The sequence below is a fragment of the Sebastes fasciatus genome, chromosome 4 (genome assembly GCF_043250625.1).
Source record: "Sebastes fasciatus isolate fSebFas1 chromosome 4, fSebFas1.pri, whole genome shotgun sequence".
In the NCBI taxonomy this organism is placed as follows: Eukaryota; Metazoa; Chordata; class Actinopteri; order Perciformes; family Sebastidae; genus Sebastes; species Sebastes fasciatus.
This window is the reverse complement of record NC_133798.1, coordinates 22007599-22022102: the sequence shown is the minus strand read 5'-3', so window position 1 is coordinate 22022102 and position 14504 is coordinate 22007599. Positions and strand designations below refer to the sequence as shown.

Below are 14504 nucleotides of genomic sequence, written 5' to 3'. Positions count from 1 at the left end.
GTATAATATGAAGAAAACTTTCACCAAAAAAAGTCATAGTATAGTATGACGAAACATTTGTCCAAAATTTGTCCAAAATTTCATGAAAAAAAGTCATAGTATAGACTAAGTTACTTTACTTTATGATTACTTGTTATTTAAAAACTCATAGAATAGTATGCCATACAAAATGTCATTTAAAGTTATAGTGTACTATATTTATTACAAAATGTCAGAGATCGGAATCAGAATCAGAAATACGTTTATTGCACAGTAGGATTTCACATACAATGAAATGCAGAGTCATGAAGCATAAATAAAATAAAACAAATTGTCAAAAATATGAAAAATATTTTTTTTCAGAAAAAAATTAAGAGCTTAACAGTTTTTTCAGGTCCTGGAAGGATGGCAGATTGCAGTGATTACCTTCTTTTTAAAGTGATTGGTATGTTGTATCAAAGCCATAGTATAGTATGTCAAGAAAGTAAAAAAGGCATTATATAGTACATTGAAAAAAAGTGATAAAAGTCATAGTATATTATGTCATAAATTCATGAAAAAAGGTCATAGTATAGGTTGCCATAAAAAAGTCAGAATATAGTATGTCATAAAAAACGTCATCATATAATATGCCACTAAAATGTAATAAAAATGCCATGCCCTAAAAAAAATCATAATATAGTATGTCATAAAATGTGTAATTTCAAAAAGTCATAGAATATTTTGTGCGACCCTCAATCATATGCTGGCTCCCTCAATATGCACTCAGTCATCAACACTTTAAGAAAGCCTGTTGTAGTAGTAGTTGCACAGATGTATGCGAAGTGATGCAAATTCTTATGTCGTTCTTCTCTTCTTTTCTCCCCAGATGAGTTCAGTTTACGGACCAAAACTGAGGATGACAAGTTTCTTCACTCACTTCATCCACGTCTTCTACTGTATGAGTGTACTCAGAGAGGTCATTCTGGGTCATGTGTGCTGCATTATCAATAAAAAAAACAACATTAAAATGTATGTTTTTTTGTTCCATAACCCTCTCCTTGTACTGAGCTATCTGATCTGTCATACTGTCCTGCTGTTTCGTAGCATATTGGACTTATTCACTCTGGGTGTTGGACTTTTATGGCTTTTATGACTTTTATGGCATATTATACAATTATATTTTTATATGACTCTTTTGTGGCATACTATGACATTTTTAATAAATTTTTTATGGAATACTATCATATTGTTTATGATGGGTTTATGGCATATCCTACTATATTTAGTATAGCATTATACAATGGCTTTCTTATGACATACTATACAATATTTATTAGGAAATTTTGCATGACACTTATGGCATACCATACTACAGTTGTTATTACATTTTATCATCACATTTACATTTTATCAGTTATTACCACAGCCCTTTTCCTTTACTTGATTGACTCTGCTGACACTGTTGTTTATCTATTTGCTGCATTATTGTTGCTGACTGCAGCTTGTGTTGCCTTTTTCGATTGTCCTTTTTCAATAAATAGCAACTTAACGCCTGACAACATTGGCTTACATTTCTTCCCTTACCTCTAGACCTCACTGGGATGTAACATATAATATACTATGATACTTTTTAATGACTCTCTTAAATACTATAAGGTGCGCTAAATGTTGGCGAGAAAAAACTGTCATGGACATTTTCAAAGGGGTCCCTTGACCTTGACCTCAAGATATATAAATTAAAGTGGGTCCTATGGGTACCCACGAGTCTCCACTTTACAGACATGCCCACTTTATGATAATCACATGCAGTTTTAGGTAAGTCATAGTCAAGTCAGCACACTGACACACTGACAGCTGTTGTTGCCTGTTAGGCTTGACTTTGCCATGTTATGACTTGAACATAATGCAGTGCCTGTGAGGGTTTCTGGATGACATTTGTCATTGTTTTGGGTTAGTAATTGATTATATAATATATATATATACATACATTTGCATAACGCAAGGATACTTGCCCACTCCCATATTGATACTTGAAAAATCTCCCTTTAAGGTAAATTTTGAACAGATAAGAAAAGTGTGATTAATTTACTATTAATTGTGATTAACTATGGACCATCATGTGATTAATCGCAATTAAATATTTTAATCGATTGACAGCCCGAATTTTTATTATTTTCATATTATAATAATGATGCAATGGGTGTCTGATTTAGGATGTTCTGTGTGACTCTTGTTCTGTGTGACAAAAGACCCATTAGTTACCAGCACCACCTACAGGACAGAAAAGAGAGATACAAAACATAACCCTATGTAACAACCTGCACAAATAGTTCACAATGTACTGTGAAGTATTTGCTTTATATTTCTTTATAAATAATTGTTTTTATATTCAGTTATATTTTAGACTAATCTGATTGCAACATTTTTTCAAATGTTTTCACTTTTTGCCCCATACAGGACAAGATATGTAGCCTAGAAAGTTTTTGGAGTACAGTTTTATCAATTTTAATAAACTACTAAGCTTTTATATCAAGTTCACCAAATATAATACACCATTTAGAGCTGCATTGTGTAATACATTACTATAATTTTTTCAAGGTAAGTTGAGATATATGAAAAAAGGTTAAGGTAACTGGACAAGAGCAGTTGGAAGAAATTTACAAACTCTATTGTTCAATCTAGATGAAACCTTAATATTAAATGACAATATTGTTGTTTATATAGTCAGTTATATTTTTGACTTATCTGATAACCTTTTACAACATTTTGTCACTTGTGGGCCCCATAAAGGAGAAGATATGTAGACTAGAAAGCTTTTGGAGTACACTTGTATCAGTCTTCATAAACTGCTAAGGGCCAGCTTTTATATTAAGTTCACCAATATACCATTTACAGCTGCATGGTGTAATAGTTTATTATAATTTTTTGAGGAAGCTGAGATATGTGCAGTTGGAACAACTTTACAAACTCTATTGTACTATCTAAATGAAACAGTAATATGAACTAGGAACTGGCCATTATTAACCATAATATCTTGAATTAATAAAATGTATATTTGTGTTAACGGCACAACGTTGCTTGTTAACGTTACATGACAGGACAAAAGTTAACGTTAGTTAAAGTAAGCTAGCTACATGCAGCCCTGACCCCATGTAGCTAGCTAACAGTTAACAATGATCTCCTCACAGTTGTACTACAATACTTAGTTTGGAAAAATATGCTTTTGCATAATTTTGGTGAATTTTTAATGGGAAAAATATTCAATAACTTCACTGTTGTACAGTGTGGTACCATCAAAATCACTTCATACATCAATGATCTCCTCATAGTTGTACTACAACACTTTGTTTGGAAAACATATTATATTGCATTATTCTTTTGAATTTTGAATGAGAAATGGTCTCTTCCTGATTATACTTATTAAACTAATTAAGACATTTTGATGGCACTGCCAGTTATTGAATATTTTTCGCATTAAAAATTCACCAATATTATGCAAAAGCATATTTTTTCCAAACTAAGTGTTGTAGTACAACTATGAGGAGATCATTGATGTGTGAATTTATTTTGGTGGTGCTACACAGTATAATACTGAAGTTATTGAATATTTTCTTCTTTTCAGCGTTGCACTTTGTAGACGGTCCCTGACCTCTCATCTCTCAGCCGGCTGCACATAGAGACCAACGTTATGTGTTGATTAAAATGAGGTTGTAGCTCGTCGTCTACCTTACTACGGTTACAAAGAGCCGTTGTTTGTGTTTTAACAATGTTTTGGTTATGAGTTATTGATCCAGGAAGTTTGAATCTGTCTATATTTTCAACGTTACTGAAGTACATCATCTAGGGGGGTCCGTACATCATCGACGTGTGGACAGTCAGGAATGATTGGAAGAAGCTCTATGAAGTTACTCGAGGGAAGGAGATAATAAAAATGTTCTCCTAGCTCAGGGGTCAGCAACCTGAGGCTCCGGAGTATTAGGGCCACATTGAAGAAAAATAAATAAATCTGAGATTTCGAGAATAAAGTCATAACTTTACAAGAAAAAAGTCATAATATTATGAGAATAAATTCATAATTTTATATAGTAGTAATTTTAAATGTTATATTCTTTTTTTCTCGTAAAGTTATGACTTTATTCTCGTAATAATATTAATATTATGATAATTATTTATTCTGTAAATCTCAGATGTTTTTCCCTCAATGTGGCCCTAATACTCCGTAGTACATTTAGTCTTCGTCCCTCACTGCATTAGACTTATAAACTATAGACTTAGACTATAAACTGTTACCTTCATCACAATCATTAAATGTTTTGCGGCTCCAGACAGATTTATTTTTATTTTTTTTGTGCCCAAAATGTCTCTTTTGATAGTAAAGGTTGCTGACCCCTGGTCCAGATGTTTAAACACACTGAGGTTGATTTAAACCAAACAGCGACACTTGAAGACGTTAGAAGCTCACGTTACTAACGTTACTAACGTTAATAACGTTAATATCGAGCTGCCGTTGGCTGCCGTTAGTTACCGTTAGTTGCCGTTAGTTACCGTTAGCTGCCGTTAGTTAGCTGTTCGGTTAACTTCTATCTTTCTGTAAACAGGGTGATAAAACGTACCAGTTTATTGCTGAATGAGTCAAAAAGGACAACTTTCCATAAGTTAGACTAATAGATAAATACATCTTTCTGTGTTACTCACGCAAACAAGTCGTGTTGTGATGTGTATCAGTGATTCCGTCCGGGTGGAACCAGTGTATCTACAATAAGTAGTTCCTATGTGATGCACATTTAAATGCGAAATTTGCACATTTTCCTGTGCTGAAAAAGTTGGCACAAAAATCACCAAGGAACTAAACCATAATTAAAAAAAGAAAGAAAATAATGCTATTGGCTTTATGCACATTATACATTTTAGGCTAGAGTGTGAAGTTTCCAGTTCATATTGTTATGTTTATGTTATATAATCAGTATTATTTCCAAGTGTCAATATTCATAAAACGATTTTATGCTAAAGTCATGCAATAATAATAGCATTAGATTAAAGCACCACTTTTTATTTTGCATTAAAATACTACGGTAGGCTGATGATAAAGTGAGAGTGAGACAATGCACATAATCCTCTTAGAAGACTTCAGGTGTTAGGTATTATACTGATCCATTGTGAAGACTTGTCCTGTGTCCTACATAACCCTGTAGCCATTGGCAACAGTTTGGACTTTTGTTTGTGCCGCAATAAGCAGCTGTGGAAATCTGCTTTTGGAGATTTTTTTGCACCCCCTGACTTTGCAAGACCTTAGTTCTGTGGTAAGTCTGCATCTGTAATTAAAATGCATTGTGTTGTTTAATCTCTTTGTGATTTACGTGGAACACCTAACCCTTTACCACAAGACATTTACTTTAGTTGTTATCCAGTTTTTCTTTCTATATGTACATTTATATATTTGTGTTTGTCTGTCACTCATTTTGTTCATTCTGTTTTGGAGAAATCACCAACGTGCAAATAAAGTAGTCACTGTTGTGCCACCTGCTGTCTAAATGTAATTTTGTCTCTGGTGCATCTTTTTATTCACAATAGGCTGGGTTTTCCAAGGAGATGAGGATGACATGAATCGCACCGTAGAAGTTTTAGATTCTGTCACCCCCATGATCTGCTGGGGAGAGAGCTGGACTTGTCCTCTACCAAAGCCCATTTATGCAGCTTAATTCTCCATAGCCAGTAGCATCACTGCTTTGGAGGAAAATGTATTGTACAAGAAGGAAGCGACTGCAGCTGAGCCGGGTCTTGTTTCTCCTCTCTGGGGTTTTTCTCTGTACCCTCTACCAGCTGACCATCAGTGCCAGACTGTACGAGCCTTTGCCAATGCCTCAGATTGGAGAGGATTTTGGAGAAGGTTCAACCCAGGGCGTTGAAGAGGCTACTGTAGAGACTCCGGGGCTGGAGGAACCTCTCACTGCAATACAAGAATTAGAGCTCACAGATCAAACAACGCCAGAGATGGCTGTGACACATCATACGGGTACAACTTCAGATTTTAAAGCAACCACTTCCACCGAGTCTCCACCATTACCAACCACAAACCGGACTATTGTGCACTGCATCTATGTGGCCCCTGAGCCTCCACTGGAGACATTCACACCGGCTCCGGCTCCTCCTGTGATCACCATCACTCCGGCTTCTCCTGGTGAAGCTCCACATATGAAGGGTGAATACCCTGTAGACATTTTTTCTATTGAAGACCGTAGACAAGGCTGGGTGATCCTCCACATTTTTGGGATGATGTACATGTTCATTGCACTTGCAATTGTGTGTGATGAGTACTTTGTCCCTGCACTGGGGGTAATCACAGTCAAGTTAGCTATCTCTGAAGATGTAGCAGGAGCCACCTTCATGGCTGCCGGTGGTTCTGCTCCTGAGCTTTTCACATCCTTGATAGGAGTCTTTATCGCCCACAGCAACGTGGGTATTGGCACAATCGTTGGTTCAGCAGTCTTCAACATTTTGTTCGTGATTGGAATGTGTGCTTTGTTTTCACGGGAGGTACTTCATCTGACCTGGTGGCCACTTTTCAGAGATGTATCCTTCTACATAGTTGGCCTCATCTTACTCATCATCTTCTTCTTGGATAATGTCATAATGTGGTGGGAGAGCTTGATGCTGGTGGGCTGTTACACTCTCTATGTGACTTTCATGAAGTTTAATGTGCAAATAGAGAAGACCTTCAAGTCCCTAATCATCAATAACAAGAACATTATCAGAATCATTGCAGTGGAAGAAGCTGAAAAGGTAAGCACTCCTGTGACAAAACAAGTGACACAATAATGAGTCTGTTATATGATAGAGTGTGGAGAGTGTTTTCTCAAGTGTGGAAGAAACTCTGAAGAGTTACTAACAAACAGTTTGCAGGTATTGGCCCAATGTTGTCTAAATGCTTATAAGCATACTAGCATACTTATTTGTGGCAGTGGTATGCAATTGAGAACAAAGCTATGGAGCTTTAAAGAACAATATGCTATTAAAGACAAATGCATATCTCTTCATGAGTTACGAATGTGCAGATTTTGTGATATTTTTAGTACATAAAAGATTAATATTCTCAAGTATGAAACTCGCCCTTTCACTCATGCATCATTTTGTTTCTTGTTCTATTATATTCATCACAAGCAGTGTAGTTTATCAGTGAAACAGAAAGTCACATTACTCATGACTCATGACATCTCTGCTATCGCCTGTGGGGTTATATGGGAAGTTTGTCAAAAGGGTGAAATGTTACTAGCAAAGGCCTTGGTTGAACCAAAGCTGATCAGCCACAGCAAAATAATCCTTTGAGGAGCTACGGCTCCGTACAAGCTGTAGCATCAACAACATATACTGTGTTCAACCCTGGTAAATGTGATTGAAGCTTAATTTACACAAGGTAAAGCTACAGTATTTGTGCTCACTCAGGGTATTTGTTGAGCTGGATATACTGGTGGAGCTGTGCTCCTAGGGAGCAAATGTAATTATTTCATCTGTTGAAAATGCTATTTACATCATACATAATCCTACTATGTTGTTATATATATATATATATATATATATATATATATATATATATAGTTTTAACAGAGTGATGGATAATTTCACAGAATTATAATCCTATACACAACACACAGCTCCATCTCTTTTACTGACATATTACACTAACAAGACCCCCAGAGTGTGCAATGTGTAAAATAGCAGTGAATAAGATAGTATACAGTTTACTGATATTTAAGGTCTACCAAAATGAAATAACATACTATACCAATGAATGGTACCAATGAATGATTATCACTGAAAAAACATTGTTCCACGCAGACAAATGGGGCCGCTGAGGAGAATGCCCGACCTGCTCCAGAAGACAAGAATCGATTAAAGGTAAAAAAAACAACAACCAAGAGACAAAAAGTAACTTCCTCATAGACACGCAAATGTTATTATACATCTTGTTGACCTTTCTACTGTCCTATTCATCATAACATCATGTAAACAAGCCTGCTTTTAAGTGCTGCAATGCACTTCTCAAGAAAAAGTACCTGACCTCCACTACTTACTACATGACTGTCTAACACTGATGTGTCACTGTTTGTTATTGTGAGTAGCTATCGTGACCTCAGCCATCTCTCTCCCCAGTTGAAGCCATCCCTTCAGCGAGGGGGAAGCTCGGCTTCTTTACACAACAGCACCATGAGAAACACCATCTTCCAACTTATGATCCACACTTTAGACCCTCTAGGAGAGGGTGAGTACCACACCACCACACTGATCGCTCTAATGATTGATCATTGTCTGCCTTTAAACGAGCTCTTGTAATGAGTGTCTGTGGACTACGTCCTTCTCATAGTGAAATGGATTAGCAAAGCGTCCCGACTGAAGACAGCACTAAATCCAGATTGATACTAAGCAGATAAATACCTACCTCAGTCTATGGAGGGATCCATTTGTAGGCCCACAGTGAAATATAAAAAAGATTCCTAGGATACACATAGCTGTGGTGTTAGTCAGCAGAAATATTGTTTTATACATAATAATCATTAAATGATTATTAAACAATTTCTATTATGTGAAAGTCAAAACCAAAAAGTGTTAATATTTTTGTTAAATCAGTTACAAAAAAAGTGATCTAATCAGTTAACTTTGATTTGTTGTGGTGAAAGACTGGTCCTGTACAGCTTTCCCAGTGGTTTTCGTGATATGTTAGTAACGTTACTGTAGCTTCATAGTGCATCATGCTATGGTGAGCACACTATTCCCGAGGCAAGACCACGGTACACTCCACTACTCCAGCACATTCACAATAATCAGCTTTTGAATGATATAAAATATGAAATCTGGATCACAGCTATCAGCGCCTGTATCAACCTACTCCAAAGCAACATTACAAATATATACTTAACTTACCTAGATAATGATGTGCTGCATCGTAAAATACATAAATATGATTTTGTTAATCAAATATATTTATTCTATTTGGGCAATATGAGCCCAGTTAAAAGGACAAAAAGACAGTTAGAAATGCTATGTAATATCAAAATGGATGTTTTGATACTGTATACGGCATGGTTATCTACTCTATCTCGACATCTGCTATAAATTATGCTTGCTTGAGGTGGGCGTATTCAATCTGAGACATTGGGTCAAAATGAACAGCAAATTCTTACATTCTTTAAAATATTTATATTTGTCCACGCTGTTTCTGCATTTTCAATGGAGAGAAAAAGTAAGATCCTGTCTTGTGTTATATTGTGCCTCTTGTGCACTTCCTTTGATAAACTCACTCTTCTCATGACATTGCTCTGTGCTGCAGAAAGGATTGTGATGCTGTTGTTGTTTTTGATGTTATGCCAAACTTGTGGATGATGTGACTGCTTATTTGACTTCCTATGAAATTATTGTAGATATTATCACATGACTGAGCAACATCATCGCAGAATTATTCTAAGTTTGTTTTTGGTTGTTTGATTGTTCGTAGGGAAATTTAAGGATAAGGCTGAGACTCTGAATAATGTGGCTAAACGGACGGCAGAGAGCAAAACCAAAGGTAACATGGAAGGATGCGAAGGTCATCCGCTCATCAGGCGCCTTTCATTAAGTTTTCAGACTCTGTTCATGAACAGAGTCTGAAAACTGCTCATCATCTGGGCTGCAAAAAACATTCAGCCAAAAAGACTTCAGTGTGAGTCAAACAGGTTCTGTGACAACAGAAAGAGCAGATGTCTATGATAATAGTATAAGATAACTTTATTGCAACCAATGGAAAGATTTGTCTTTAGCATTATTTCATGCTGCTTTTCTGTATACTGTAGGTGGGTGACCAGAAGTTAAATAGTAAGTGTTTACCGGGTAAATAAAATACAAGAAATACATCAAATTGCATACAGTAACAACATACAAAGGGTACTAAGGACTAGGTAAAGTGCCTGCAGTGCAAATCCATACACCTATGAAGACATTCAGTCCAGTTGCCATGAGGATGACCTCATATATCATGTCCAAACAACACATTCACTGCATTTTCTCCCTATGACCCCGTCCTAAAGGCTTATAAAATGACATGGGAGTTTTTTAGATAGCTGAATGAGTAAGAGGCATCAGGGAAATGCACAAGATTTTTGGGATTCCTTTTCGCAGACGGCGGTGGAAGTAAAACCGAGCCGACCAAAGAGCCAGTGGCTGCCCCACCCCCAGAAGCTGTGAAGAAGGAGCAACCAGAGGACAAGAAGGTACACTCCAACCTTGTCCTGGTGGTTAACAAAAAGCCCAGAAGTCAGTCTTTGATAACTGTCTATGTAAGAGTCAATGTACGAAGCTACAACTTTCGCCGAAGGCCTCTTTAGGCTTTTATTTCTCTTCTGCTCCTTCTGTTGTCTATCATGATTTCCTTCCCCAACAATTCAGGATGATGTGCCAGCAGGAGAGGATGGGTCAGGAGGCTCTGACGGTGATGAAGATGACAGCGATGAAGTAAGCGAAGAGTCCAGTGAAGAAGAAGAAGAAGAAGAGGAGGAGGAGGAGGAGGATGAAGAAGAAGAAGAGAAGGAGGAAGAAGATGAACCTTTGTCTCTAGAGTGGCCTGACACACAACGTAAACAAGCCACCTACCTCCTCCTGCTGCCCATAATCCTCCCTCTGTGGCTCACAGTTCCAGATGTTCGCAATCTGGTAAAGAAGCATCTCTCAGATCAGCTGTGGTATCTTAAATGCCTCGACACTGTGTTTTGCTATTACATCACTTACCTTTTGTCCAACAGAAATCCAGAAAATTCTTTGCGGTCACCTTCCTGGGCTCTATAGCGTGGATTGGTATTTTCTCCTACCTCATGGTGTGGTGGGCCCATCAGGTCAGTTACTGTAGGAAAGTTAAGAGATGGAATTTGAAATGCATTGCCTTGTTTCCTGATTGTGCACATGAGCATAAAGCATTGGTTCTTTTTTTAAAGGAACAGTGTGTAACATTTCAGGGGAGTAGCAGTATTGGAATACAGTATTCACAACTAGGTTTTCATTAGTGTATAATCACCTGAAACTAAGAATCGTTGTGTTTTTGTTAGCTTAGAATGAGCCCTTCATATCTATAGGGAGCAGGTCCTCTTCGCGTAGTCCGACATGTTGCTTCGCCATGTTTCTACAGTAGCCCAGAATGCACAAACCAAACACTGGCTCTAGGGAAAGCCTTTCCTGTTTTTACGTTACCTGAAGGCCACCGTAGTTTTCGCCAGCCACCGTTGACTTTCGTTGCTCCCAAAGTAGTGTTATTATGGTGAGGATGGCCTCTAAGTTTTGCACTCGGTCACATTACCACAGTCTTGGAAAGGGAGGAGTGAGAGGAGGGGTACTCAGTTGGTTGCAATCTGCAATCACGCCACTAGATGCCACCAAATCCAACATACTGTACCTTTAATTCAGTTTAAATTAGTTTCAATAACTATTAAAAGTGAGGAGAAGATTGTTCATTTCATTGTCCAAGAAGTCCATTTCTGCAGCTTCTATCCACTCTGAACTGTAGTTTTTTCCTTGTAGGTGGGAGAGACCATCGGCATCTCAGAGGAGATTATGGGCCTGACTATCCTGGCTGCAGGGACGTCCATCCCGGACCTCATTACCAGTGTGATAGTGGCACGTAAAGGCCTGGGGGACATGGCTGTGTCCAGCTCTGTGGGCAGTAACATCTTTGACATCACAGTGGGGTGAGTGCCGATATCCTGATGTGTCATGATTGAAAAAGAAATGCTAATGAACATTCAGTTGATAAATTTTTCTGTGTTTCTCGCTCTGTCACTTTCAAAAGTCTTCCAGTGCCATGGCTCCTGTACTCATCCTTCCACGATTTTGCTCCATTGGCCGTCAGCAGCAACGGGCTCTTCTGTGCCATCGTGCTTCTCTTCATCATGCTCCTCTTTGTCATCATCTCTATTGCGTACTGCAAGTGGAAGATGAATAAGCTGCTGGGTTCCACCATGTTCCTGCTCTACTTTATCTTCCTGGTGCTAAGCGTGATGCTGGAGGATCGTATCATTGTCTGCCCCGTTTCCATCTGAACGTGTGAGCACGAGCCGTCTCTACAGAAGACATTCTCTTCACTTGTGACCTGAAGCACAACTGTTAACCCATACATGAACGGACCTCATGACCATGGGTCTGGGTATCTGTAGAAACCGTGCGGAAAGCTACTGTAGTTGCTCTGCATTGCTGCCAGTGACGTGTCACGTATGTCAGCAACAACACACATACTACAACATTTTCTAGAACTTCTTACATAATCACATTAAGTAACAATGGCAGCTTTTATAAACATAATTCGGTTACAACAGGAGATGCAGAACTATTGTCTAATATAGTGTAGTTCAGTGTTCCCCAACCCTTTTCCTTTAGGGACCCCTTTTCTATCTTTGTATTAACTGATGAGCCCTGACTAAGTGGTATACTTTATTGTTATTTCATATTATATTCAATGCATAACAATAACAGTACAGAACAACTGATAACCTGTACAATTAACCCAAATAGTGAACGCAATAACTGCAGGAAGTTTGTGTAAAATGAGCGATTTGGATGAAGATTATTTCCTGTGACTGAGATGAGTTTTTCTGTTGTTTTTAGGAACTTTAAACAGAATTCGCTTTATTTTTTTAATAATCATTCATACTTATAGGCTTCTTTTTTGACAAAGTCAGTGTTTACTTCTCCCTGACACTTGGCCATTTTTCTATCAGCTCTTCGGTTGTTTTAATCTCGTACTTTTCTAATTTTTAAGTTTATATCTTGAATAATAATCCAAACTTTAAAAATAACGATTTAAAAGTTGTCTTACACCCCTTAAAATCAAGAAGGCCTCGCGACCCCCCTTGAAGCTTTGGTGACCCCTAGTGGGGGTCGGGACCCCCAGGTTGGGAATCAGTGGTGTAGGTAAGTGTAAAAGAATGAACACTAACAGGGATATTGCATTTTTTTCACTGTTTACAAAACAGCATCTACAGAAAGTAATTAGAAATTTAGAATATGTGCACATTTTGGAAATGTGAATTTTGTATAATATGTAAGTATACACTTGCGCCAACAACTGTTTTATAACATTCATTATAGAGAACCTGAGCTTGCTTGAACTCAATGTTCTTTCATGCACATCATTTTTTTTAATAAAAATGTCAGGTATAGCAATAGCAAAAAAAATAAATCAAACTTGACATCTGTAGAATAAACATGTTTATTCATAAATGAATGCAAACTATAGATCCAACCAGGGAAGAAATTTGATTTCTTTTTTTTATATATATAAAAATCATACAAATTAGTATCTGTGTTACAAATGATAAATAATACTTCATAAACATTGTTTAAATTGACAAATTGTGTAAACAACATGTACACATCATATGATGTTTTGGTCATCAGTGTTTTGTTTTTTTTGTCACAACTTACAAAGTGATTAAAATGCATATGTACATGCTGTGGTATTGGTGTTTATTCCAAGCGCACAGCCTCGTCTGATCCAGCATCGTATCATCATAATGTTATCGTGGTCCAGTAATAAGCTGTGAAGCTGCATCACACTACTACAACCAGAATCTAGGCAGGTTTTTGTCAGTTAAAAGTGAAAGACAATATTAACACAGTGAATCATCACACTCATTTTTGGAAGTGATTTTGAATTAGGGCAGGTCAGAGCTGTTGTCCTAACATAACACCTTTGACATTAACACATCTTTTATATGCTCAGTGCAAAGAAAACATGCACCATCATCTGTTCAAAGAGATTTAAAATGTCCTTTTTTTGCTCTGGATGTCACATTAAACAGTATACGGTTGTCCAAATGTCTAAAACTGACACCATAGAGTGAAGACCAAAAGGAAATATACAAAATACTAGAATCAAATACACTGTACATTTTTATATATGTGTCAATAAATTAATTCCTTTATCAAAAAAAAATTGTGTTGATTAAACCAACAGAAAACATTTATTTGCAGTTTTTATTCATCCGTTAGTTTGATTGTACTGTTTTTAAGGAAATCTATCCTTGGTGGTCCCATATAACACATAAATCTTCACATTAAAAAAGGTATTGCTTAAAAAAACTGTAAATAAATCATAGAAGTACTATTCCCTTTTGGGTTATTTTGGTACATTGTACAAAAAAAGGATAAACGAATAAACATTGTGCATATACATATAATTGAGTATTCCCTTCTTAATTCAGAAATAATATTATGTTTTATAATTTGATTTGATGTTGCCATCTAGTTTAGTGTATTCAGGCATATGAGCATGGCCGTGCTACATGTACAGGGTGCAGATGAGGAGGAATTTCTTTGCTTTCATTAACTACATGTAATGGAAATATTAAACAGTGCAGTAAGTCCTGCAGCAGCCAAATAAAAAGTCACTCAAGCGTAGGCTGCTGGGCCACAGCGTTACGTAATTGGGAATGAATGGCAAGAGCTCATCTTGTCAAAGTGCTTTGTGAATACACAAATGTCTAAAAGCAAGTACTTATTATACACACACTCAACAACAGTCTTAACAAGGT

The 14504-nt window shown here is 37.0% G+C and overlaps 1 protein-coding gene across 4 annotated transcripts; it reads left to right on the top strand.

Moving 5' to 3' along the window:
• The first annotated feature begins 5697 nt into the window (after positions 1 to 5697).
• slc24a1 (solute carrier family 24 member 1) lies at positions 5698 to 12941 on the top strand. 4 transcript variants are annotated; one of them, XM_074632819.1, is made up of 9 exons: positions 5698 to 6741; positions 7795 to 7854; positions 8110 to 8218; positions 9449 to 9517; positions 10108 to 10199; positions 10375 to 10638; positions 10728 to 10817; positions 11497 to 11663; positions 11765 to 12941. In XM_074632819.1, the coding sequence occupies exons 1-9, from the start codon at positions 5698 to 5700 to the stop codon at positions 12012 to 12014; spliced, it is 2145 nt and encodes a 714-aa protein (XP_074488920.1). In that variant the 3' UTR covers positions 12015 to 12941. The 4 variants fall into 4 exon arrangements, with proteins under 4 accessions (XP_074488920.1, XP_074488919.1, XP_074488922.1 ...); XM_074632818.1 differs by having other exon boundaries at positions 10108 to 10265; XM_074632821.1 differs by lacking the exon at positions 9449 to 9517.
• The last annotated feature ends 1563 nt before the right edge of the window (positions 12942 to 14504 follow it).